The sequence below is a fragment of the Muntiacus reevesi genome, chromosome 2 (assembly GCF_963930625.1).
Source record: "Muntiacus reevesi chromosome 2, mMunRee1.1, whole genome shotgun sequence".
Lineage (NCBI taxonomy): Eukaryota > Metazoa > Chordata > Mammalia > Artiodactyla > Cervidae > Muntiacus > Muntiacus reevesi.
The window spans coordinates 122,415,307-122,440,204 of NC_089250.1; the positions used below are offsets into that span (position 1 = coordinate 122,415,307).

At 49.1% G+C, this 24,898-nt stretch overlaps 1 protein-coding gene across 1 annotated transcript in view; it reads right to left on the minus strand.

Annotated features, from left to right (window-relative positions):
* Positions 1–1,196: 1,196 nt before the first annotated feature.
* Positions 1,197–24,898, minus strand: part of DRGX (dorsal root ganglia homeobox) — a 31,021-nt gene continuing 7,319 nt past the window's right edge. The window contains exons 4-6 of the mRNA XM_065919949.1: positions 23,619–23,797; positions 23,417–23,529; positions 1,197–1,462 (exon numbers count right to left, since the gene is read on the minus strand). Coding sequence (XP_065776021.1) covers positions 1,197–1,462; positions 23,417–23,529; positions 23,619–23,797 — 558 coding nt within the window. The remainder of the gene's footprint in view (positions 1,463–23,416; positions 23,530–23,618; positions 23,798–24,898) is intronic.

Below are 24,898 nucleotides of genomic sequence, written 5' to 3' on the forward strand. Positions count from 1 at the left end.
GGAACAGATATCCCTGCCAGGGAGCGACAGAACCCACGCTATTGCACATTTCCCCTTTGATCTCTTCAAGTTCACGAACCACACAAGAAAAAACAGACACGCCCAACCAAAATTGAAAGTTCTAGGAAATTTGGCCCTTTGGAATTAATTCTCTGCACACCAAAAGGAAGCCCTCTTCCCCATGCTCCACTTCTGCATATACGCCATTCTTGTTTCGTTTCCTACTCGTTTTCCCTTCCATTTAAAAAAAGAAGAAGCAACTAGGGAGCCCCTTCTATGTGCCAGAGACCTGCAGACAGGTAGTTCATCCAGACTCGTACTTTTTCAGAGGCATTCCTGGGGACTCTTCCTCCTCTGAGGACTCTTAATATCTCCTGGACCAGAGCACTGCTTTCCAGTTGGTCAACGTCCCACCAACCTAGAGATCTAGTCCAGAGAGGCAGGGGCTGTAGGTGGGTGCTGCTGTTATGGGGACCACACACGCTCTGGACCTTCAGTGTCAAGATAGCAGCCCCAGTTCTTGGAGTTGACGGCCAAGATTGTGTGATTGACCAGCAGTGCCCAGTGGCAGAGCCACCATGTACCCCCCAGGACAGGCTCTGTCCTGCTGACCCCTCCCTGCTCCACATCTTCTCACCTTCTAACCCAACCAAGCCCACAACCAGCGTGGGACAAGAGGGCATTGCTGCCAGTCTTGCTGGAAGGAACAGAGTTGGTTGGGATTTCACCAATTTCCTGGTTCTTAATGTCAGGCGGACGGTCCCATTTCATAACATAAGACTGAGCCCTGGGCATCTCCCATAGATGGCCCATGCCACAGTTCTTTGGGTTGACAAGACCTCCAAAAGCGGTCCAGGAGAGGGACAGGTAAATGAAGAGGTGAACAACTCGCCTTCTCTCCAGACTTCTGGGCCAAGATGGAAACCCCAGGGGTCTCACCACAAAGCAGACTCTGGTACCCACGAGTACCATCGAGACCCGGCACCAAAGAGGCCGGGACAGAACGGCCCCATGGAGGGGACTCCAGAGGCACTCTCCATTCACTGGGGGAGCTGTGGTTCTCGCTTCCTTTCCTGAGTCTGAGAGGAGGCGCAGGGCAGCAGGCTTCTTCCTCACTCTTTGGAGAGTTTTCCGTGGGGGACGAGGCTGGGAGAAGCAAGGGGGGAGGGCACGGCGGGCTTGGGCACTCGGGCCCCTCATACGCTCTTCTCGCCCTCGCTCTGTTCCTTGCTGGGAGGGGTCTTGTCCTGGCTGCTGTCGGTGAGTGCCGGCTTGGCCACGGGGCTGGGGCTGCTGCTGGTGGATGGCAGGAGGTTGGCCGACTGCAGGACGGCCTCCGAGTGCTCACGGGCCTTCATGCGCAGGGCAGCCACGCTGGCCGTGCGGTTAGTCTGGCAGCCATAGGTGGGGAGGAAGGAAAGTCCCATGGGGTCGGGGACACAGCACGAGCACAAGGGGCCCCCTGGAAGAAGGAAGAACAACAGGCTGCCATCACTGTCCACATTTCAGTCTCTCAGACCTAGGGTTGGGGGCAAGGGGTTGATTGATGCTGTTTCTTTCCAAACACTTTAGGGAAAGCTGACAAGAGCTCAGGACCCCAAAGATGCACAAGTCAAGAGATCCAATTGATAGTACAAGGGATTACCACCAGAGCGTCAGGGAGAACCGACCAGTCTTGGTTTCCTTACCAACAGGCTGTGTGGCCTTAGGCTAGTATCTTGACTTCTCTGAGCCTGGGCCTGTCCTTCTATGAAATGAAATGATCCCCACCTCACAGGATCATTATGAGGATCCAATAAAGTAATGCCACACTCTCCAAACGATGTGCCAAAGCATCTGCAAGAACTCACAAGGGCCCTGCAGGGATATTTTAAATTTTCAAGGGCAGGCGGAAGCCAGCCACATCTATCAGATGCCATGTGAGCTGCTGCACAAGGGAGCTCACAGCTTCAACAGGAGATCTTGCTGCACTCCTTTTAAGGATGTCGTATTTCCATGAAGTCAGATTTTGCAAACACCGCACAAATAATCCACACAGAACATGAAATGAGAAGCGATGGCATCCAATGTGATTCCAAGTTTAGAGAAGTCATGCAGAGCTCACTGATGTACTTCTAATTAGAAAGTAATGGTAACTCTTTAAGAATAAAAGAAAACTATTATCTTTCATTCAATTTACATGTGTTATTTTCAAATGACTACTAAGCTTTTGGGACAGAAACACTTACTGAGTTGCTTGGACCTAACCATCTAATGAACAGAACCGTAGGTATTTTTTATAGCCCAAGAGAGACATGAAACATTAACCTGAGGTTCAAGGGGCACTCAGGGCACCGTGAGCTAAAGTTCGAGAAGTTCTGAAGGTCTTGGTTTGGAAAGGACTCATACAGGTTCAAAGTGTGGAATGGGGCTTAGGAACAATTGTCTGGCCCCAAGGCTGCTGGCCAGCACTGCATGAACCTCTCCAGGCCCAGGGCTGGAGGAGACCTTTCTTTTCACGTGTCACCCTCAACTGTGCACTTATCCAATGGCTGTCTCATGAGCACCTGGCACTGTTCTTGACCCTAGTGACCACTCAGCAGGAATAAGGCAGCAAGATCCCTGGCATCATGGAGCACAGTTCCAGTGCAGAGGTACGGTGTAGTCTAGGCATGCTTCATGTGAAGGCAGGCAGTGGTGAGTGCTATTTGAGTGAATGGAGTGTGATGGAGTGAATGGAGTGTGATGCTTGGTAGATAGCTGAGTGCAATGTCAAAGAAACAGGGACAGGAACACCCAGGAGAGAAGACCAGAGCAATGGCACTGAAGTGGCGACAGAAGTCACCTGCAACAGGTATTCAGAGTGACCAAAGCCAGGGGCTGCAGGGGAGGAGGACAGTCAAGGAGTCAAGGAGTCACCAGGGCCAGGCAGGACGCAGGGAGAGGAAGCTTCAGCAGACTTGAGTCAAGTGTCTGGAGCGTAACTTCCTTGAGGAGAGGATGGGGAGGCTGCTGCGATGATGCAGTCCCAGCTGATGGCGGTCTTAGCTCAAGGTGGCTAGAGGGGAGGTGGTGAGAGATGGCCAGATTCTGGATTTATGCTCAAGGCGAGCACCGATGCACATTGCTCACAGCCTTTAGGTGGAGGGTGATGGAAAAAAGAATTCACAGATGACCCCTGGGTTTGAATGAATGAATGGAGGTGCCATTTCCAAGATGGGGACCAACAGAGAGAAAGGGGTGTTCGTGTGTGTGTGTGTGAGTGTGTGTGTGTGTGTGTGTGTGTGTGTGTGTGTGTGTGAGGACATGGAGAGTGTAGCTATGGAATCCTGAGGTCCTAATGTCCATCCAAGCTCTGTGAACACAGCTGAACCATGCTGGCACCTCCACGAGGGCAGGTGTGCGGGCAGGAGACACACAGACCTGCATCCAGACTGGGTGGGTGGACTCCGCTGCCGGCATAACATGATTTGAGAGATTTCCTGAGCCTCTGGACAGGTCAGATGATGCCCCCTCCCCCCCCCCCACCCACCACATTTGTTTCTTGCAGGAGATGAGCATCGAGTATCGCCACAGCCTCTGCCCCAGCCAGTCTGGGCCAGCTCCAGAGACTATCCCACCAGGGGAGCAGGAGATGGGGCACTGAGGCCCTGCCAAGGACATGGGAGTCAGAGCCTGTCCCTGAGGCCTGAGACCTAGGAGGGGGCAGCAAAGCCAGCCCCTCTGGCTCTTCTAAAAGGGCTCACCAGCTTTGGAAGAAGTAGCATTGCAAATAGGGAGTAGCTTTGGACCAAAATCCTTATCTGTTGAATGTAATCGAAATTCCTCCCTGTGGTCTTTAAGACCTTGAGTGCTGGGGCCCCCACTGCCCTCTCCTCGTCCTTGTCATATGCTATCCAGGCTTCCTTACAGATGTTCAAACCACCGTCATAGTGAAGCCCTACACGGGAGCTGCGCTCACTGGAGCAAGCCCTTGTATGTACCAGCACCACAGTTCTAAGCACAGTGACTTTGCGCATCTCAGCTTTGGAACAATCCTAGGCAGCAGGCTCTATCCCCTTTGGCAGATGAGGGAGCTGAGGTGAAATAACAAGTGGCAGAGCTGGACCTCACACTAGGCAGAGGACTGGCTCCTTAACAACTATGTCCCTCTGTCTGGAGAGAGGACACACTCTTTCCTCCACCTTGGACCCTTCATCAGGCTCTGCCTGGGAGTGAAGAGATTTTTCCTCCTGACTCGGGGCTCTTGTCTCTTTTCAGGGCTCCATTTGACCACCATGTCCTCGGGGAGCCCCTTGGGACCTCCCATCCAAAGCAGGTTCCCGGGTTATACGCTCCATCAGAGCCTCATGCTCATGTCTTCACGGCACTGGCCACAAATAGTAGGTGGGTCGTTAATGGTTTGTGACTGGTTTGCTGTCCATCTGCCCCACACACCCCCAAGGGGGCCTAAATCACTACTCTGTCCCCAACCCTCAGCACAGCACCTGGAAAGGGCCAGGCCCTTGAGAAATAGCTGTGGCAGGCAGGAGGGAGACAGGGAGGGGCACCCAGGCCTGACACCCACTTGTGGGATCAGCCTTCAGGAAGCAGCCTCAGCAGCACCAACTATGCCCACAGCTGGGGCATCCCCAGCCTCCTTTCCCGGGGACAGGCTTCCCTGTATGGGAGTCAGGCTCCTTTCTCTCCCCGGAAGCACATTTGGGCATCTTTCTCTTCCTCTCCAAGCCTGCTCAGAAGCAAAAGGAAACTCACCCTTACCAGCACCCACTGTGGTCTCTTGTCATCATGCTGGCCGCCCTGAGGGGAGGGCATCACTCAGCCCCACATTCCAGACAAGGAAACAAGGCTCCAGAAACTGCCCAGGTCCACACAGTTTATTACAGAAGGGGGCCTTCTCCTGCAGGTCGTCCCCTGCTCCTCGAGTATAATAGGAGGTTAAAATGCAGCCATCACTTCCTGCCTCAATTCTGATGGAGGGGCCGATACAGCAGGCAGCAGAAGGCAGGATGAGCGTGAGAGGAATCACAAGTGCCCAGTTTACACACAGAACTCGGAGAGCCCGTTCCACAACTCGCACCCCTAGCTGGCTTTCGCCTGGTCGCGTTTCCAGTGACAGCAGGAAGCAAATGAAAAGTTAAAGGGTTCAAATTCCACATCCCGCTGGTTCCGCTTCTCCCGCGTGCTCGCAGCCAGCCACATACTGACAGCAGTCCGGCCTCTCTGAGACCCGTCGCGATCTTGGGTGGGAACAGCGCCTGTGCCCTGAGCCCAGGAGCCACCCCGAGGGCCAGAACTCACCCAGGACTCACCCAGGACTCACCCAGGGGAGGTCTTCCTCCCCTGCAGATCCCTCCCCTGGGGAGGGAAGCGGGAAGCCAAGCGAACAGAAGACAGAACACAGTGAACCCTCTCAGCAATGGAAATCCCGATGATTTTCCTTTCTGTGCCTGCTTAGAGCTTTTCTCATTTTGCTACAATATCTGTGCATTTCTTTTAAACACATAAGTTTGATTTTAAACGAATGCTCAAAAGAAGGAAGACTGATATTAGACCCCTATCCTCAGCACATTTGGGGAGGGGCCACGAGGGGCTGGGGGTCTGAGGGGAGCTGGGCTGGGGCTGTGGGCTGCGGGGGACCCTGAAGGGGCCACAGTCCCCAGACCCAGGCCTGGGCAGCCAATCCCATGTCAGACAAGTCCCAGAGGGGCAGGCTCAGCATATGTGTCTTGGGCTGGTTCTCATCCCCGGCAAGGCCTTACTCTGATAAAGCATCAGAGAGGGCGTTAATTAGGCTGTGACTCGGTGATGAACACATCACCTGCAAGATGAAGAAGTGCCACTTGGACAAGACACAACCTCCTGGATCCACAGTCTACTCCTGCTAGTTCACACCTGCAACAGGCAAGTCCCCATTAAAGTCGCCAGTAACTACATTCCTGGCCCACAAAACCCAGATTCAGAGGTGGAAGATATAAGTTAATTCATGGAATGGAGGGAGGGAGAGAGTCTATATGGCTTACCTACTTCACCCCCTACACTAGACATGGGGAAACTGAGGACCAGATGAACCCAACGACTCTGGGAAACTCTGCTTTATAAACTGTAAGGGCTATGCCTACGGCCTTTTAAAAAAAAGGAAATACCAACATAGGCTACAACATGGATGAACCTCAAGGACATTATCTTAAGTGAACTAGGACAGTCAGAAGAAACAGAAATTCTGTTTGATTCCATTTGTATGAGGTACCTAGTATAGTCACATTCATAGAGACAGGAAGTAGAATGGTGGTTGCCAGAGGCTGAGGGGATGAGAGTCAGGGGTGAGGTGTAATAGGTACACAGTTCAGTTTGGAAAGATAACAGGGTTCTGTAGATGGATGGTGATGATGGTTGTACAATAATAAGCACATATTTAAACACTCCTGAACTACACACTTAGACATGGTTAAGATAGAAATTTTATCATATGTGTATTTCACCATAATTAAAAATAAATTCTTCAAAAAAAAACTGTAAGAGCCGAGGGAAAGTGAGGTCAAGGTCCTCAAGAAGATGAAGACCGCTCAAGACTGGGACTCCTTATTGCTTCTCCAGTGGGTGAGGACCCCCAGAGTGTCTCAGGCCACCCCCACACATATATCCATGAGCAGCACCCTCAACCCACCCAACCCACCACATCTCTGGCCAAGGAAGCATCACGAGGTGTGCACACCTCCCTTGAGCCCTTTCTCTGGCCCTTGACTATACAGTACCGGTCAGGTGGGGATTCCCAAAGCAGGACAGCAGACCCTGAGAGATGTACCCAGACCAACAAAAGTCTTTGGCATGAAGCCTGTCACAGATGTCTCCCTCTTTCCTCACCAACACCCCAAGTCTGAACAGCAACTGAGTGTCTATCAAAGGGGGGCGATGCTCTTTGTGAAGTGAAAGTCGCTCAGTCTTGTCTGACTCTTTGTGACCCCATAGACTATATAGTCCATGGAATTCTCCAGGCCAGAATACCAGAGTGGATAGCCTTTCCCTTCTCCAGGGGATCTTCCCAATCCAGGGATCAAACCCAGGTCTCCCGCATTGCAGGCGGAGTCTTTACCAGCTGAGCCACAAGGGTGGCTCTTTGGTGAAGACATAAATGTCTGAAAGCCACATGGAGGAATGCTAAAAAAATAAACCACTGGGAATCGCCTCCTCTCTGCTCTGCCCTGCCCTCCCTGGATGAGAACACGGAAGACATACCGATACACAAGGCAGATACAGACAAGACCAAGAGAGGCCATCTGAACAACAGACAAGCTCAAAGGCAAACACAGAAACAAATCTAATGCAATGATATTTATCAGGGAAATGGGTAAAGTCTGTGATCTGTGCCCAAAGATCCAACTATCGAGAGGGGGATGGATCTCAGCAGTAGAGCATGTGGTCGGTATGACTTCACAGTAAGTTCACTGTGACACCACATGGTTGTGGGTTGCCTTAACAGAGGCAGAACCTGCAGAAAAAAGGGAGGGTAAAGTCACAGTCAGACCATCAGGCCAGAGGGAGGGAGTTGTGGGGAGGAGTGAAAAGTAAAGGAACGAGGGCCATTTAGGCACAGTGGATACTAGGTAACTACCTCTCCCTGGTTTAGGGTATAGCAGAATCAGTAGATGGAGGGAGAGAAAGAGGGGTTTTCTTTTCTTTACCATCATGTATATGGTGGTCTCTCTCTGGGGGTGATGGGTTTCTGGTCATGGGACACTGAAGACCCCTTGACAGGATGTTGTAGAGAATCTTCAGGCACATTATGGGTTAACAGACACATTTTTAAATCCCTTTCAACAAAAAATGACTGGTTTTAGAATGGGATGTGAATTATAAAGCTATGTCTTCCTTCCAACTTAAACATGCTTTCAGAATTTCAACTGATTTCAATTGAACTTAAATTGTCCAAAAACCAGCATCTCCCTTAATTCCCATAACCACTTTTTAACACAGGGGGAAAATGATTTCTACAAATAGGATCCTTTTAGACCTAACTCTTGATTTCTCCATGATTTCACAGTACCAATAGTAATATGAGATTTCTCCAAGTGTTCTCCCGCCCGAACAACTTCATCAACCTGGAGCACTGTTGACAACAGAAATAGCAAAATATGAATGCACCCTTTGCAATGCTCAAGGCAGCAGATAAACCCATGGTTAAACCAAGTGAAAACCCAGATTCCAAAACACATGCATTTTGCCCACAAAAAGTAGGCTCAAGGCCCTCACCACATACTTGAAGACTTCCAAATGCACGGCTAACATAACTTTTCTGTCTTACAAGGTTTCCACAAACTAGAAAGCAATGAGGCTGTTAATAGCAGAAACACTGATGGGTAATACTGAGATAAAAGACAAAAAATTTATAAAACAGCCAAAAAATTCAACACACATAGTAACCTGAAGCCATTTAGTACAAGGCAAGCAAAGTGGCAAGCTTTAGAATGGCCTGAAGCTGCCGGTCCCTGGCCACAGGAACCACCGCAAGAGAAAATGTTTGAAAGGGCTTTGAAAACCACACCAAGTCTGTGTCTGCTAGTGATGGGGTGACGAGGAGTCGGCCATGAAAGAGACTGTCCTCCTCTTTACTATGTCAGGGTGGTAGCAGATACTTTCGCAAATATCTACGCCCAAACCGAGTCATATTTATCAACATTCTATAAAATGAGAATGGTGACAGGACACCTCTGGGGTCTGAAAGCCAGATGCAGCCTGCAAAGGAGGAGGAAATGGCCTTTGAAGTTTGATTCCTGGTTCCACCGTTAACTGGTCATGGGACTTCACACCATCTTTCCAAGCTCCAGCTTCTTCATCTATAAGAAGAGATAATATATCTACCTCTATAAAGCACCCAGTACTAAGTCCTCCAACAATTATTATTTCCACGACCACATACAAAATAAAGGGCAAGAGTAAGTTCCAGTGCACAGCTTGTTCTAGTTACCAGTTCAATTCAGTGACCAGCAAAAATCTAGACTTGCTCTGAGCATCCCCGGGAGGACACACAGAATGAACAGTGAGATCCTCCTCCAGATGCGCGGCTGTGTTGTGAGCATCCTTCCCCCTGCCTTACACAGGCCCTCCGTGGTTTGCACAGCTGTGTGGCTTCCTTGATGAGCCCGTTCCCATCAGATCGAAAAGCAGAATAATTAATTCTGCCAATAGAATCTTGAGGAGTAAGCCAACAAACTTTAAAAGTCTCATCTTTTCATGTCTGGATTTCCATACTTGGGGCTCTAGTTTTCTTTTGTTTTTATATCTGTCAAAAAGCTAAAATCATGAGCGGTCTAGAAATTAAATTAGGTACAAAGGAAGTCATTCCCGTGTGGCAGATAGCAACAAAAAATTATGAAGAAACTAACCACCCAATTCTAGAGAATTGACTGAATAAATTATAATCACCTTATTGAATGCACTAAAGCTATGACAAAATTATATTGTAAGAGGATATTTGGTGCAAAAATATAGTAATAGTAAAATACTAAATTTTAAAAGTAGGTTAAAAAAACAGTAAGTCAAAATTATCCCATTTTGTGTGTGTGTGTGTGAATGTATATATATATATATCTGTATACACAATAATACATATATACATAGTACATATGTGTATATGCACACATACAGCTATATACCATATCAATATATGGTCACAGGTATATATAGGAAACAATACTATTTAGAAATAGAAAATATTTATAGATTTAAACATTGATTTTTTAATTCTAAATAAGTTTCAAAATACATAAATTTATTGGAGATACATATTTATAAATGGGAAGGAAACAAATGTACCAGTCACAAATATTCATCATGGTTGATTCTGGATGCTAAGATAAGCTTTATATTTTTCTTTGTGCTTTGTTGTATCTTCCGCTTTTTCTAAACTGACCGAGTATTACTCTCACAATAAGTGTGTCTTTCTCGTGACTCGTGATTTCCCATCTCCTTTCATTCTGATGATGGGAGAGACGCTCTCCTTTAGAAGAGAGATCCACTGAGGTTTCTAAGGAGTAACAACTGTGTCCTCAGCACCCGGCCGAGACTCCATGACTGCTAATGGCCTCAGTCTGCACTGGAGCTATTGACTGGCAAACGTGGACCTAAGGACTGGCCGTGGAGGACCCACCAGGAACATTTCATCGATTTCCTGTTTGGTGGGGATCGAAGTCAGTGATCCCTCGCATGGGATGCAACCCAACCTGCCGGCCAGCAAAGCCCCTACAAGGCCAGGACTTCTTCCCTCTCACCTACCACAAGCGCATCACCCAAGCCCGTGCAAGAGCCTCCCGCTTCCCAAATGCAGGCTGAAAGTTATTTTGTTTGGAGAACTTACTACCTCCTGGACACTAAATTAAAACGCACAATTAGATTTCCATTAAGTTACAGCAAATTCTGCTGAATTGATTTAATCGGCCTACATTCCTATATGACATCATGCTTTAAAGGCTTGGCCTGAACATAAATACTTAATGTAATAAATACAGTCTGAAGTATTTGATCTCCTCGGCAGTTTAATTGATCTACTACAGAGACTGACAGGAAAAATTAAGTTAGTTCTGTCTCGTCTTTGCCAATAGCACATTTTCATCATATAAAGGCACAAGAACAACAATTTCGGTTACAAGTAGAGCTCTTGCACACCGATTTTTTGCTAAATGGTCACGTTAAGGGTAAGAATATTGAGCAAGTAAGTGCATAAGTGAATTTAGAAAACTTTTCATATACATATAGTTCATTTCTTTTTTACTTCATAACAAAATAGAATAAACATGTTCTGTGATTCCTAATACCAGTTCCTTACAGTTTGCAAGGAGTGTGGGGGTAACAATGTTGGCAGACACCTATATTTAAGCAGAGATTATTCAATGCCATGGCTAACTGTGTTCACCTATAAACAAATATACAACAGGGGTCCAATTCACTCCCAGGTGACTTCTATCACAGAACTCCCAAACTGCTTTCTCAGTCTCTGTGTTACAGTTTTTATTGCCTCTTTAACAGGAGTTTTTATACCCACCTCACCTCCCAAATTTGCAGGGTAAAACAGCCCTGATTCTAGAGCTAAAATGTCCATGCTGGATACAAAGAAAACACTTTATTATATTTGGGGGAGGGAGGAAGGAAGGGGAAGTCTATCTTTCCTGATCTAGGGAGCATATTTTGATTCCTCAAAGTTGCCATCTCCCAGGTCCTACTCTTCCTCAATACCCCATGAAAAGAAAACCTATGGTCACCACAAAGCTACCCAACCTGATTAATGCCAAAATCCCCAGGTTCATTTGGCAGGTTGCCCTGGGGTGGTTTAGTTGCTAAGTCGTGTCTGACTCTTGCGACCCCATGGACTGTATCCTGCCAGGCTACTCTGTCCATGGGATTCTCCAGGAAAGAACACTGGAGTGGGTAGCTATTTCCTTCTCCAGGGAATCTTCCTGACCCAGCAATCAAACCCAGGTCTCCTGCACTGCAGGCAGATTCTTTACCAACTGAGCTACAAGGGAAGCCCCTACCCTGGGGGAGTAGACGCTAAATCCCTCCCCGTCAGTCCCACGTGTGCATGCACTGTCCCGATATTTGTTTATTCACTCAGCAAATGCTCTCTGATGGGAGTCAGCTCAACCAACCACTCCTTGTGCTGTGACCCAGTCTGGGGCCAGGATCAATGTCCTGTTTCTGCTTAGATGCCTTTGAGGGGGCAAGCAAATGATGACAGCACCCAGATTCAAGAACCCTGCTCATCAGGGGAGCAACATGGACACACACTCTAGGTGATCTGATGCCAGTGATTGCCACTCTCCCTCCTTCCAGCAGTCCCCTGCTGCCTCTGGGCATAAGCCAGGAGCCCTCTGCTCAGCTCTGCACTCCAGGGCCCCATTGATTAGCAGGAAGGGCAAACCCATCAGCACCCATAGGAAATGGCTTCTGGAAAGTGAGTTGCAGTTTTTAAAGCCAGAGAATGACAGCAGGGGCCTGTAAAAGGAACAGAATCAATATGGGGTATAGGGAACTGGACAATGGGACACTTGGGTCCCTGGCCTGTCTTACCTCTGGCAGACACACTATGTGACCTTGGGCAGTCCTATCCACCTCTGAGCCTCAGTTTCTCCTACAGTATCCTGGAGAAGTGGTGGTAACATACTCATCAAGGAGATTCCTTCCAAATGTTAAGTGCTGGCATTCTTCACCCCTGTCTTCGTGACATCGGCTAGTCACAGAGGATCTAGGGCTGACCCAACCACATCCCCCACGAGGACAGATCATGCTCCAGCCCTCAGGTGCCCTGTTTCCCCAACACCTGCACCTTCGGAAGTAAGCCAGGGTCCTGCAAGGCTGTACTGCTTTCCTGAAGCTGCACACACTGCAGACCTTAGGCCAGGAGCCTCTCCCATTGAGTGGTGAACTCTGCAGGAAGTGGGATCCTCTGCCCTAGTCAGACTTCACTACCTCCTACTCTGCACCAGCCTCTGTGTTAAGGGTAGAGGTGAATGCCTTGGAAGGATCTAGAGGTGATTCAGATAAGGACAGTGCCCTTAAAGCACTTATAGTCAGGACTGGGAAGTTAGGTGAGTTCAAAAACAAACCTCTCAGGACTTCCCTGGTGGTCCACTGGCTAAGACTTTGCACTCCCAATGCAGGGGGCCCAGGTTTGATCCCTGGTCAGAGAACTAGATCCCACATGCCACAACTAAATTCCCACATGCTGCAACTAAAACCTGGTGAGGTCAAATAAATAAATAAATATTTGTTTAAATCCCAACTCACATCACAAGTCCAGAGTATCCTCAATACCTGTGCAGTCAGTCTCCACAGAGGGCCTTCGATGAACCACGCTCCCAGTGTTCACACCTGTGTGCAATTCCCTCCACTTGTATCTGAGCTGGCTCTGTGAGCAGCTTCCATCGATAGAATTCAGCAGAAGTAACACTGTGCCTGTTCTGAATAGAAGTCTTTAACAAGACCTGGCATCTTCTGCATTTATAATCTCAGGATCCAACCACCATCCAACTCCCACCAAAGAGAGAGAGAGAGAAAGACAGGGCACTCTCAGCATCCCTGCCAGGGCACCAGGCACAGAGGCGTTGCCATCCTGCATGTATCAGCCCCAGCCACCATCTGACTGCAACCTCATGAGACACTCTAGGCAAAAGCAGCAACAGAACCACCCGGCTGAGCCCAGCCCGTCCTGGGAATTGGGAGAGACAATAAAACAGCTGGGCAGTCCTGCTGCCGCTTTTATTATAATACTAAGTTGGGGGGTAAGGTAAAACAGTACCGAAAATCAGGATAGAGGCTATCAGGGGAAAAAATTACGAGCCAATTTCTTCATGATCATAGACAAAAAAGCCCTAAACAAAATATCAACCAGTCCATCTATATATAAAAAGAATAACATGTCACCTCTAATTTTGGGTTAATTCCAGGAATGCATAATTGGTTTAACATTAAACAATCAACCAATGCAATTTACTGTATTAATATTTGAGAAAGAAAATTCCTGTGGTTGTCTCAACAGCAGCAGGAAAAAGTATTCCATGAAATTCAACATCCCTTCATATTCATGATTTTTTAAAATAATAATTAAAATAAAACTCTTAGAAAACTAGGGCAAGAGAAAAATATCTTTACTTGATAAAGTATATGTTAAAAATAAAAAGGCAGGCAGCAAACATGATGGTGAAACCTCCATGAGGTTGTGAGAGCTTTCCCCTGAGATCAAGAATAAGGGCATAAAGCCAGTATCAGTCACAAAGACCAGCTATTGTATGATACGATTCCACTCAGTGAAATATCCGCAGTGGCAATAACAGAAAGTCCACAATCTGTAGAGACAGAAATATTAGTGGTAACATGGGGCAGGGAAGGTTGGGAGAAACAGTGACTGACTGCTAATAGGTCTGGGGTGATGAAAACTTTCTAAAGTCGATCGTATGATGGTTTCACAACCCTTGTCTATACAAAAAAATCACTGAGTTGTTCATTTTAATGGGTGCATTGCATGGTATGTGAATTGTATTTCGATAAAGCTGCTACTGAAAAAAAGAACAAGGCAAGGATGCCTATTATCACCACTTCTATTCAATACTGTACTAGAGGTTCTGGCCAGCACAGCTAGACAAGAAAAAGAGAAATAAATGCAGTCTGCCCTTCTGTATCCCCAGGTTTTACATCCTCAGATTCAACCAACCAATTGAAATCAACCCTCCAACTGGTTGAATACAGAGATGTGAAACCCTCAGATATAAAAGACCAACTATACTCATTATATTGCAACATTTTGTATAAGGGATGGGCAGGTTTCAGTATGGCAGGTGGGGAAGGTCACCCTGGAACCAATCCCTGTGGATACCGAGGGGTGACTGTATAAGGTGGAAAGGGAGAGACATATTGTCGTTATCTACAGATGATCTGATCGTGAACAGAGAATATCATAAAAAAATTGACAACTAAACCTAATTACATGGATAAATCCCCCACATATGCTGAGTCAAAGGAACCAAGCATAAAAAACACATCCCATATGATTCTATTTATATGTATACACATGTACCATTCAAAAAAATTCAGACTAGACAGTAGCATTTCAGAATGCCTACTCAGGTGGCTGGCAAAACCGCGTTACCATTACAGTCAGCATAATGGTTTTTTTTAGGGGCAAGAAAAGTGATATGAGAAGAATGGGGCATGGGGATTCAGGGGCTTCTGGGGTCCAGGCAGAGTTCCAGAAGAAGGGTGGCACATGAGTGCTTTAAATTATTCAGTAAGTTCTAAATGCATATTTTCTGAATTTTCCTGATTATCACAGTTCATAACAAAATAATTTTAACTGCTTACTAAGATTGTGATTTTTTCTTTAAAAATCACAACACGGAGGAAAAAGTGATTAAGAGAATTAGGGGGAAAACGTTTCCAGGGGCTTGAAAGAGGAAGAGGCTGCCTCCAGCTCTGAGTTTAACCCTGCTGGGGAAACACTTATTGGCCAGTAAAGCCCTCCCAGTCTTAGACTCTGGACACTTTACCTTGGCTTGGAAGCCCAAGGCCAAGTCGGGAGGGCACATTCTGGGGTAACTATGGGGCTTTGTTCCCAGGAAGGACATGGCCAGACCCTTTCCCAGCACTGGATGCCCTGCCCCTTGCCTCTCGCCTCTCTCCTCATCCTCACACATGTGATGTAGGCTCAGGACGGCTATTCTGATTGCAGCATCAACTGAGCACCCACTGCATGTCAGAAAACCCTCATCTGGAGGGACCTGGAGGGATGGAGCTAGGCTACAGGGTTGGGACCAGTTCTGGCTGCCTCTGGGCTCCTCCCCACCTAGGCCTCACATGGGACCAAGGCCTCACCTGGAGCAGGTGGAGAGGGGAACGTAAGAGGAGGTCAGACCTCCTTCCTCAGCTCTGCTACGGTTCTCTCAACTTAGGCCTGACTCCAGGGGTCCATAGGAGACACCGAGAGTCCCCACAGACCTGCCTTGCCTCGCAGGCTGCTCATCCTCCCTCTGGTCCCCATCTTGTTGAGGACGGTCAGCTGTGATGCCTCGTCTAGCCAGGGAGAGTGGCTCCACAGCTAAGTTATGAAAGCTCTCCCCTGGCAGCTGTAAGGAGTTTCCACCTCACACCCAGCTCTCCGAATCACAGGTTAGATACAGCCAGGCTAAGTACACAAGAGAGAGGGCCTCCACTGACGGTGGCCTGTCCTGCGGCCAGCACTTCCCCGGAACAAACCCAAGCACTTCCCTCGGCCATTAATAACCTCCTCTGCATTAATGAATTGTGAACATAAGGCTGGCCATTAACACAGTGCAAGAAGACTCTTTGTGTTGCAAAGGCTTTTTCTCTAGACACTCACTATTGATATGCAAACCCTGGCTTCATGGGATAGGGTCCTGCTGCCTCTTTCTTTTCCAGTTTCCATAGGACATCCAATACAGAAATACACTGACTGCCTGCCCGGTCAGGATGGGCCCTCTCTGAGCACCCCGGAATACAAAGCACATCACTGGCTGCATGAAACCCCAGGGAAGGAATGAGTGCCCTGACCAGCAAATCTTACCAGGGGTGGGAAGGAGCCACCATCACTGCCAAAAATCAGAACAATGGGGGGTTACAGGAAATAGGTGAATGCCAGCAGTGATAAGGGCTTCCCATGTGGCACTAGTGGTAAAGAACCCACTTGCCAATGCAGGAGACACAAGAGACAAGCGGGTTTGAACCCTGGGTCGGGAAGATCCCCTGGAGGAGGGCATGGCAACCCACTCCAGTATTCTTGCCTGGAGAATCCCATGGACAGAGGAACCTGGCAGGCTACATACAGTCCATAGGGTTGCGGAGTCAGACAGGACTGAAGCGACTTAGCACGTCTGGATGGAAGTCATAAAGTTCACAGAAAGAGTAGAAGCTTGGAAGAAAAGATGTTTTATTGGATCTTAGAAATATGAGTGGGACCCAGTGACTTGGAAATGAGAATGGAAGAATCTAGTTAATAACGATATTGTTAACTCACACCTCCCACTGGTCTAGAAGCCTCAGATATTCTAACTCACGCTCCCCCCATTTATTCCTGTAAATTCAGTCCTATAATGTCCAAGATCCCCAAATTTACAGATGAGGAAGCAGAGGTAGAGATTCCCAGTACTTTACTCAAGATGTGCATGGCTAGGAACTTCCCTGGTGGCCCAGTAGTTAAGAATCTGCCTTCCAGTGCAGGGGACACAGGTTCGATCCCTGGTTGGGAAACAAGATCTCACATGTCACAGGGCGACTAAGCCCATGAGCCACAACTAGAGAGCCTGCATGCCAAAACTAAGAGCCAACCCAGAAAAATAAATCAATTAATTAAAATAAATAAATAAACATCAATAAAAATTAAAAGATTAACATGGCTAAAGAATGCAAGCATGATGATTCTCATCAGGCAGGCCACCCAGAGCCCTTGCTTAAAGCTACTGCGCTTGTCAGCTGCTTGATAATTAAAGCACAAAACTTTCACAAATGTGTGGTTTTCAACTACCTGGCTCTATCACCAGTGGAGAGTCTCCTGGCCCCTGAGACTCAGCCCAGTGCCCATCCAGGGGCCTGCCCAGCAGAGACTACAGGCTAGTCTGCCACACTTACACATATAGGCTCTCTGTTTAACCAGCCCACCCAGAGGGTTCATAATCTCCTGTCCTTCAAGGGAACCAACCCCACCTCTCATGTTTCCTGGGCTCCTGATCGCTTGCGCAGACTTGCTGACCCATCTAGATACATCCCTCCATGAAAACCCCTCCATACACCCCAACGCTGAACCTGCTGAATGGGTGTCCCCAGTGCTCCAACCCCAGAGCTGCCCCCCAGCCTCCTGGGGCCTGGCAGCAAGCAGGGCAGAGTCACCCAGCCCAGGACGTGGCAGGGACAGGACTCCAGGAGGTCTCTGCCCCCAGCCCCTGGCCTGAGGCAAGTCCACCAAGCCAGCCCAGTGTGTGCCACGCCAGTTCTGAGTTGCGCAGATTTTCCAAAGCCAGGGGTCCTTTCCAGCTTCATCTTGGTTTTCCCAGCTCTCCAGCTGCTTCTGAACCCCAGGACCCTACCCCCAACACGTCTCTCCATGCAATGAAAATGAGGGCCTCTAATTTCCTAAGAAAACTATAATCCAGAGTTTTCTGCTACTGACTTCTCAGTCTGGGTACTAAAGCTCTGCAAAGCAGCTGGGAGACCTGTTCCCCTTCATCTTTTCTGGACCACATTCGCCCTTAATAAAAAAATTAAAAGCAGAATCTAGATGCACCCGGCATGTGCTAAGCCACAGTCAAAGAGCTGCCAGCACTCAGCCAGTCCACCCATTCATATTGGAGGCAGGGCTTGGGGACACCCCACAGCTCTGTGCTCTGGCACCCCCACCGAGCACAGTCCCTCTGTAACTGGATCCACTCCTGCTTGTCTTTTTCTCCTCCAGTGCCATCCACTCCGGGTGGAGATAGTCAATTTTTCAAGAACGCTCTTGTTCTCAGAGCACATTCAAAGCCAGTGTTGCCAGGAAAGTGAGTTCAACAGTTACTTAAAGGACCTAAGGACTTCAAGGACCAACTCCTAAAGCAACTCAGCACCCTGTACCTTGCCAACCTCCAAGCTCCCCCACAAACACTCCTGGAAGCTCTCTCAATGTTCCCCAGGCAAAGACTTCACATCTGTCACAACAACACCTAGAATCAGGGGACCAAGACTTCCTACTAAGAGTCCCTCAACTTTATAGAGAATGCTCTGCAGGTAGTCAGTTCTAGAACCACTGGCCGAGGAGGGCTCCATGTGCCTCCAGGGAATTGATCCTGCCCAGGCACTGGGAGCCCACATTCCCCTCACACTTAGGCCAGGCATTTTGGTGCATCTTTGGCTTGGATCCTCAGGCCCTAGCCTGGAGTCTTATGAGTGACACCAAGAGTGCCATCCAGGGCAGGGTCAGCACAGTGCTGTCTTTGGTCCAGGGCTATATGATCCCACCAGGACCACAAAGTCTGGGGAAGGAGACATGAGCACTGGTCTGAGTCAAGAAGCTTAAATTCCCTTTGATTCCTTTCCTGTGGGTCATTTGCAAGTTGTCTCAGGCCTGGAGGAGTGGGCTAGGATCTCTGGGCTGTGGTGCTCAGCTGACAGTGGTCCTGGTCTGTGGGTGAGTCCAGATTCCCCCAGCAGGGCTCATACCCAATGGACTCATAGCTGCTCTCACTTGCCAGGGAGAAGAGGTAGGGGGTGGGGCGGGATGGGGTCCAAAGCCCCTACAAGCAGGTGCACACCCAAAGGAATGAATGAATACATCGTGTCTGGAGGAAAGAGCACATCAGGACCCACGGAGATCAGCCCTGATCTGAAAGGGGAGGCCTTGCTGATATAAATGACATGTGAGCAAGTGGTTTTCCTTCCTGGAACCTCAATTTCTTGTTTATGAAAAGAGAGATGGGCATGGAAGCCCAGATGTATACCTTCTAGCACCCACATGCATCAAGTCCCCAACATGAGGGCGCCCCCTTGTTGGCCAGAAGCCCCTGAGAAGCAGAGATCAGGGCACCAGCCTTGCCAGCACCTGGCTGCCCAGCCACTTGTGCGGGTAAACTCAGGAGAGGGTGGCTGGGTGACATCCCAGAGGTCCTGCCACTGAGCCAGGCCTAGAAAATTGGGATCGCTTCTCTCTTGGGTCCAGACTGGGCCATGCACTTAACTGCTGTAGCTCGAGGAATCCTGATAGAAGGAGACATTGGCTGTAAGAGTCTATGGGTCATAGGCCTCAAACCAATGAACAAACGTTCCACAAAACAATCAAGGGTTGAACCCCATGGCATCCAGAACCTGACCTTCAGGTACACACTTGTTACCCCAGGTCCGGAGGCAGAAGCAAGTCTGCCAAGCACATCTCCAGGGACGGCCAAGCCCACCGGGACTGCAGCAAAGCTGTGCTGATCAGCTGACTTGGTGGAGACTTCTAGCTCAAAAAGCCCCACTGCCGGCAGTGCCACCTCACAGGGTCAGGCACTTTTAGAATGCAAAAGTACCCAGCTAATGCCAGCTGTAATCTCAGAGCCATCCCAGCCCCACTGACCTCTTGTGCAGCTCTAGAGTCTCCCTGATACATCACTGACTCCACAACCCTATGTGAGAATTAAATGGGCCAAATGTGAGACAGTTTTAAACAGTTCATGGGGTTCTCACAGCTAGAATACTGGCGTGGTTTGCCATTCCCTCCTCCAGAAAGAAGAAAACAGACATAGCACAGCAGAATTGATGCTTTCGAACCGTGGTGATGAAGACTCTTTGAGAGTCCCTTGGACAGCAAGGAGATCAAACCAGTCAATCTTAAAGGAAATCAATTCTGAATACTCTTTGGAAGAACTGATGCTGAAGCTGAAGCTCCAGTACTCTGGCCACCTGATGCGAACAGCTGACTGATTGGAAAAGACCCTGATGGTGGGAAAGATTGGAAGCAGGAGGAAAGGGTGACAGAGAATGAGGTGGTTGGATGGTATCACCAATTCATTTGATATGAACTTAGGCAAACTCTGGGAGATAGTGAGAGACAGAGAAGCCTGGCATGCTGCAGTCCATGGGGTTGCAAAGAGTTGAACCTGACTTGGCAACTTAACAACTCCCACCACCAGGCAGAGCACAGAAAAGGTTTTCAATAATCACTCACTTCCTGCCTTTCCGACACAACTTAGCTTGCAGAGACTAACAAGCCAGCTGCTCAGAGAGACCAGATAGTAAGGACCATGATGGGTAAGGGGTAAGGATGAGCAGCAAGAGGGGAACTTTGCCAGGGAGGGCAGAACTGAGGAGGAGCCACGACCACAGGGAGAATTCAGAAAGCAGAGATGGGAGGGGTGGAGTAAAATTGTCCCCCATAGGAAGGCAGGCCATAGGCTGGTCTGACCAAGGATGTGCCCATTTGGCCCAAAGAATTGGAAACCACATTTAAAAGATGGGGTTATTCTAAATAGAAATCTGGATTTCTAGCTTCTCCTGAAATTTTAGTCGTTCTGGCAATGTTGGTTCCATATATCCATTTGCCTACCAGGGGTTGACTTGAATGGCAGTTGACACTTCAGTGGGAAAATGCTCCCCAGCCCACCCTCCACCCCCACCCGGTTCTGCTGAATCGCAAGGGGCCCCTTAGCATGATCCTTGCAGAACTGCTGACGGTAGAGAAGCGTGCCTTTTGCCCACCCCTTGCTCAAAAGTGGGAGAAAGACGCACAGACTGAGAAGGTTGCGAATTTCAAATGATCAAGAAAAGCTCATTTGTATCTGGGGGAGCGAAGGCAAAGCCTCACACACTCACTTCGCTTACTGCCTGCCTCTCTCTGTAAACGTGGAGGGTGCCGCCTGCCCCAGCACACCTTGTGTCCCTGACTGTAGCCAGGAAGGCCTTCCAGTGAGGATGCCCAGGCTTCCCAAGCAAGTGTCACCGCAAGGCACAAGGATGTGCCCTGGTTTTGTATGCACACTGTGATTCCCATCACCTCTGCAGAGCTCTGCACACCTCAAGCCTTCCCCTCCACCAAAGGAAAGTCTGTTTCCAGCAAGACAAGTTCAGGGCAGGCCCCAAGGGTGTACTGGGGTTGGAGGGAGTACCTAAAAGCAGAGGAAGAAGAGGATGACGATTCGCCTGTCCCTCCTCCCAGCCCTGCCTCCTCCTGATCCGTCCTGTGTCCCCCTCTCACCACTGCCTTCGGCCTCTCAGTGACAGGCAGGCAGTCTCCCCTGCTCCCTGCCAGCAGTCCGGGCCTCTCTCCCCTCCTTCAGCCACCACAGGCCTCCTCCAGGACCTCAGCTTGCCACAGATCCCCCAAAGGCTGTCCCAGCAAAGAAATGTGGGATTCACCTTCCACTCATGAGGCTGGAGTGGGGCAAGCAGAGAATGTTTATAAAATAGACAGTCACTCCCAGGAGCTGAGTTGGCCCTCACTGAAGCAGAGATGATTCAACAGACAGACACAGGATTGCTCCTCTGTCTGGACAAGCTCCCTGAATGATACCTACATCCCACTGGTAATCTCTTTCCGGAACCTCCTTGTAATTGAGATCCCCACCTTCATTCTCAGCACCCTGTCAGTCTATTAGTCTGTGACTGTGTCCCAAGGCCACTCTGTAGAGGGCCTCTACGTGGCCCCTGGAGCTGAAGGAAGCACCAGGAGGGCATGGGATCCAGAGATGGATGGAGCTGAGTCTCAGCCCCCCACACCAGGATTTACCCAGCTGCCTGGACCACTCAGAAGTGGCTCCAGGCCTCAGGCCCCCACTTCCGACAGTGAAAAATCCCACTGTGAGAGTGCGGTATTCAGGGCCTGCAAGCTCTGGCCCTGCACCTTATCTCTTGACCCCATCCCGTGAGCACCCAACATACGGGCCATTCTCCAGACAAGCCTGGATCTCCTCCCTGCTGCTCTGCACGCCTGTTCCCTGTGCCTAGAACACCCTTCTCCCCTTCTCGCCCTTTAGGAGATTCTCCAGGGAGGCTCCATCATGCCCTCATTCAGACTCCAGAAACTACATGTGCAATGCAGATTGCCATGATATGTGTGTGTGTGTGTGTGAGTGTGTGTGAAGAACTTGCTGGAGGGAGACCCCCCTTGAGGCCAGGAGACCCCAGACCAAAAGAGAACACAGGAAACACGCTAGGGGGGAATCTCCCACTACTAAAGGACATAGCCCACACCTGCACCTCCACCTCCCAGACCCACTGTGACAGACAATCCCCAACACTAACACTTGCTGCCCCACACCCACTCTGGGCCCAGCCCTGCTCCCGGCCAGTACAGCTGCCTGGCTTCCTCACAGAGTGGGTTTGGGGCCAAGAACTAAAAGACACTGGATGGACCCATTCATCCAGTGGGTTGCCCCAGAATCCCCCGACGGACAGTCCCATCAGAGCCCCTCTCTGTTGGCCTGACAAAAATGGCCCAGATGGTTTCCACCCTTCAAACAATAGCAGCCTTTAAAAAGAGAGCAAATCTGAGAAGACCACAAGCTCTAACAGTTCAGACCGCTGACCTGGAGTAGGAAATAGCAACCCACTCCAGTATTCTTGCCTGGAAAATCCCAAGGGCAGAGGAGTCTGGCGGGCTACAGTCCACGGGGTCGCAAAGAGTCAGATACAACTGGGCAGGCATGGTGATCTCTGACATCAGGAGGCCCCGGGGAAGGCTGGTGGGTGAGCTGCACGCATGGAGACGGTCCTCTCAAGGTGGGACAACTGTCCACTGCAGGCCTCACCCATGAGCTGCAGGCTAGCACCTAACACTGGTCAACTTGTAGCGGGGAAAGATAGGGTGGGATGAATTGAGAAAGTAGCATTGACATATATACACTGATACTGCTGCTGCTAAGTCACTTCAGTCATGTCCGACTCTGTGCGACCCCATAGACGGCAGCCCACCAGGTAAAATAGATACCTGGTGGGAAGCTGCTATGCAGCCCAGGCAGCTCAGCCTGGTGCTCTGTGATAACCTAGAAGGGTAGGGTATGAGGAGGGGAGGAGGCTCAAGAAGGAGGGGATATATGTATATATATATAATTATGACTGTTTCGAATTGTTGTATGGCAAAAACCAACACAGCACTGTAAAACAATTTTCCTCCAATTAAAAAAAGTTTTTTTTCAATTAAAAAATAAAATAAAATCAGTACCAATGCAGTGGCCCCTTCTGAAACAGCCACCTCTCGGCCAGTCCTTTGGCCAGTGCACTTAAACTTAATGACATTCACCTGTATTCTCAAGACATATAGAAATCAAACAAGACAGCATGTGTGCAAGAGAATGCTGTTTGCAACCCTGGCTGAGCCTGAAAGAAGGAGAAAAGGAGCTGCACCCGCCCCAGGTGCAAGGAAGGGCCAGACCAAGAACAGTCTCCACAATCCCCGGGGGAGGAGGTGCAGACCTGCAGAGTCCAGACTCACCTTTCAGGGAGGCGACGTGTGACAGGGCCTGGGCATAGGTGGCCGTATTCAGGAGGGTTCCCGGCAAGCACGAGGGGAAGAACGGCCCTGTGGGACCCACAGTGCGTCCCAGGCTGGCAGAGAAAGAAAATCACAGGGTGAGTTCTCAACCCGGCATTCCCACCAGCCCCCGCCCCCCAGGCCCGAGTTCAGCCAGCCTCACCTCTGCTGGGCCTCCAGGGCCTCCTTCTTGCTCCGGGCCTGGTCCCCCGGGGGCGGGGAGTTGAGGTTTCTCACCGGTGGAGGTGTCACCTCTGCCATGGGTTCCTTGGCTCCTGGCTCCTGGTCAGAGGCCCCTCTCTCCGTTTTCCTCCATTTGGCTCTTCGGTTCTGGAACCAAACCTGAGTCCGTGAAGGAAACACACATACACCCAGAGAAGGCAGAAAATCAGACAGAAGAAAGCAACCAGAACCTAAACCCAAATGCCTGCTCCCCATGCCTGGGCCCATAGGCACCTAACAGCAGGCGTGTGGGAGCACAGCCTCCTCTCTCCAGAGATTTAGCAAAGCGATGCTCCCTGAATTACAGTTTCAGACCTACAGGTGGGTCAGAAAACCAGTGTAGAAAATGTGACAGGCATTTTTAAGATTTTTTTTTTAATGTGGACCATTTTTAAAGTCTCTATTGAATTTGTTATAATATTGCTTCTGCTTTATGTTTTGGTTTTTTGGCCTAGAGGCATGTGGGATCTTAGCTTACTGATTAGGGATCAAATCCACATCCCCTTGCACTGGAAGACTAAGTCTTAACCACTGGACCACCAGGGAAGGCATTTTTAAATGAGTATCAAATCACAGCAAGTATCCAAATGCACTGCCCAGAGTAAGGGTAAATGTACCCTCTTGTGGAAATTCTCAGTGCATGCAAGTTCATTTATTTGATGTGAAATGTGTTTCCTATGGGGAGAAGGGGGGATTCATCATCAAAGCAATTTGTAAAACACTGCCCTGCGGTTTCCTCATGCAAAATACTCATTCTCTCTTCTAGCAGGTTTGGCCTGAGTGTGTCTGGACTCATGCATGTGATTTAATCCCTACACATCATCACATCATGACAAGTACATCACTTGTGCACCCAGTAGGAACACTGACTCTGGAGTCGGCTCCGGCTTAGAATCCTGGATCCCAGTGACTCTAATTCAGAATCCACTGCCATCTTTTCAGGCAGGTGGCTCTTCTACCCCCATTTTACAGATAAGAAAACTAAACACAAAGTGTTTAACTTGTCCAAGATGATTCAAGTGCTATGTGGCAGATCCACAATTCTAAGCCCAGTGGCTTAGCTGCAGACCATGATCCAAATTGTTTGGGAGTAATAATAGTGTGCCCCCAACCCCACAGGCATTGTCAGGAAAATGAACAGAGACGGATGAAGAACACCGAGCACAGTGCCTGGCACAGAGCAATTAATCACGCAGGGAACGTGGGCCAGTGTTATTATCT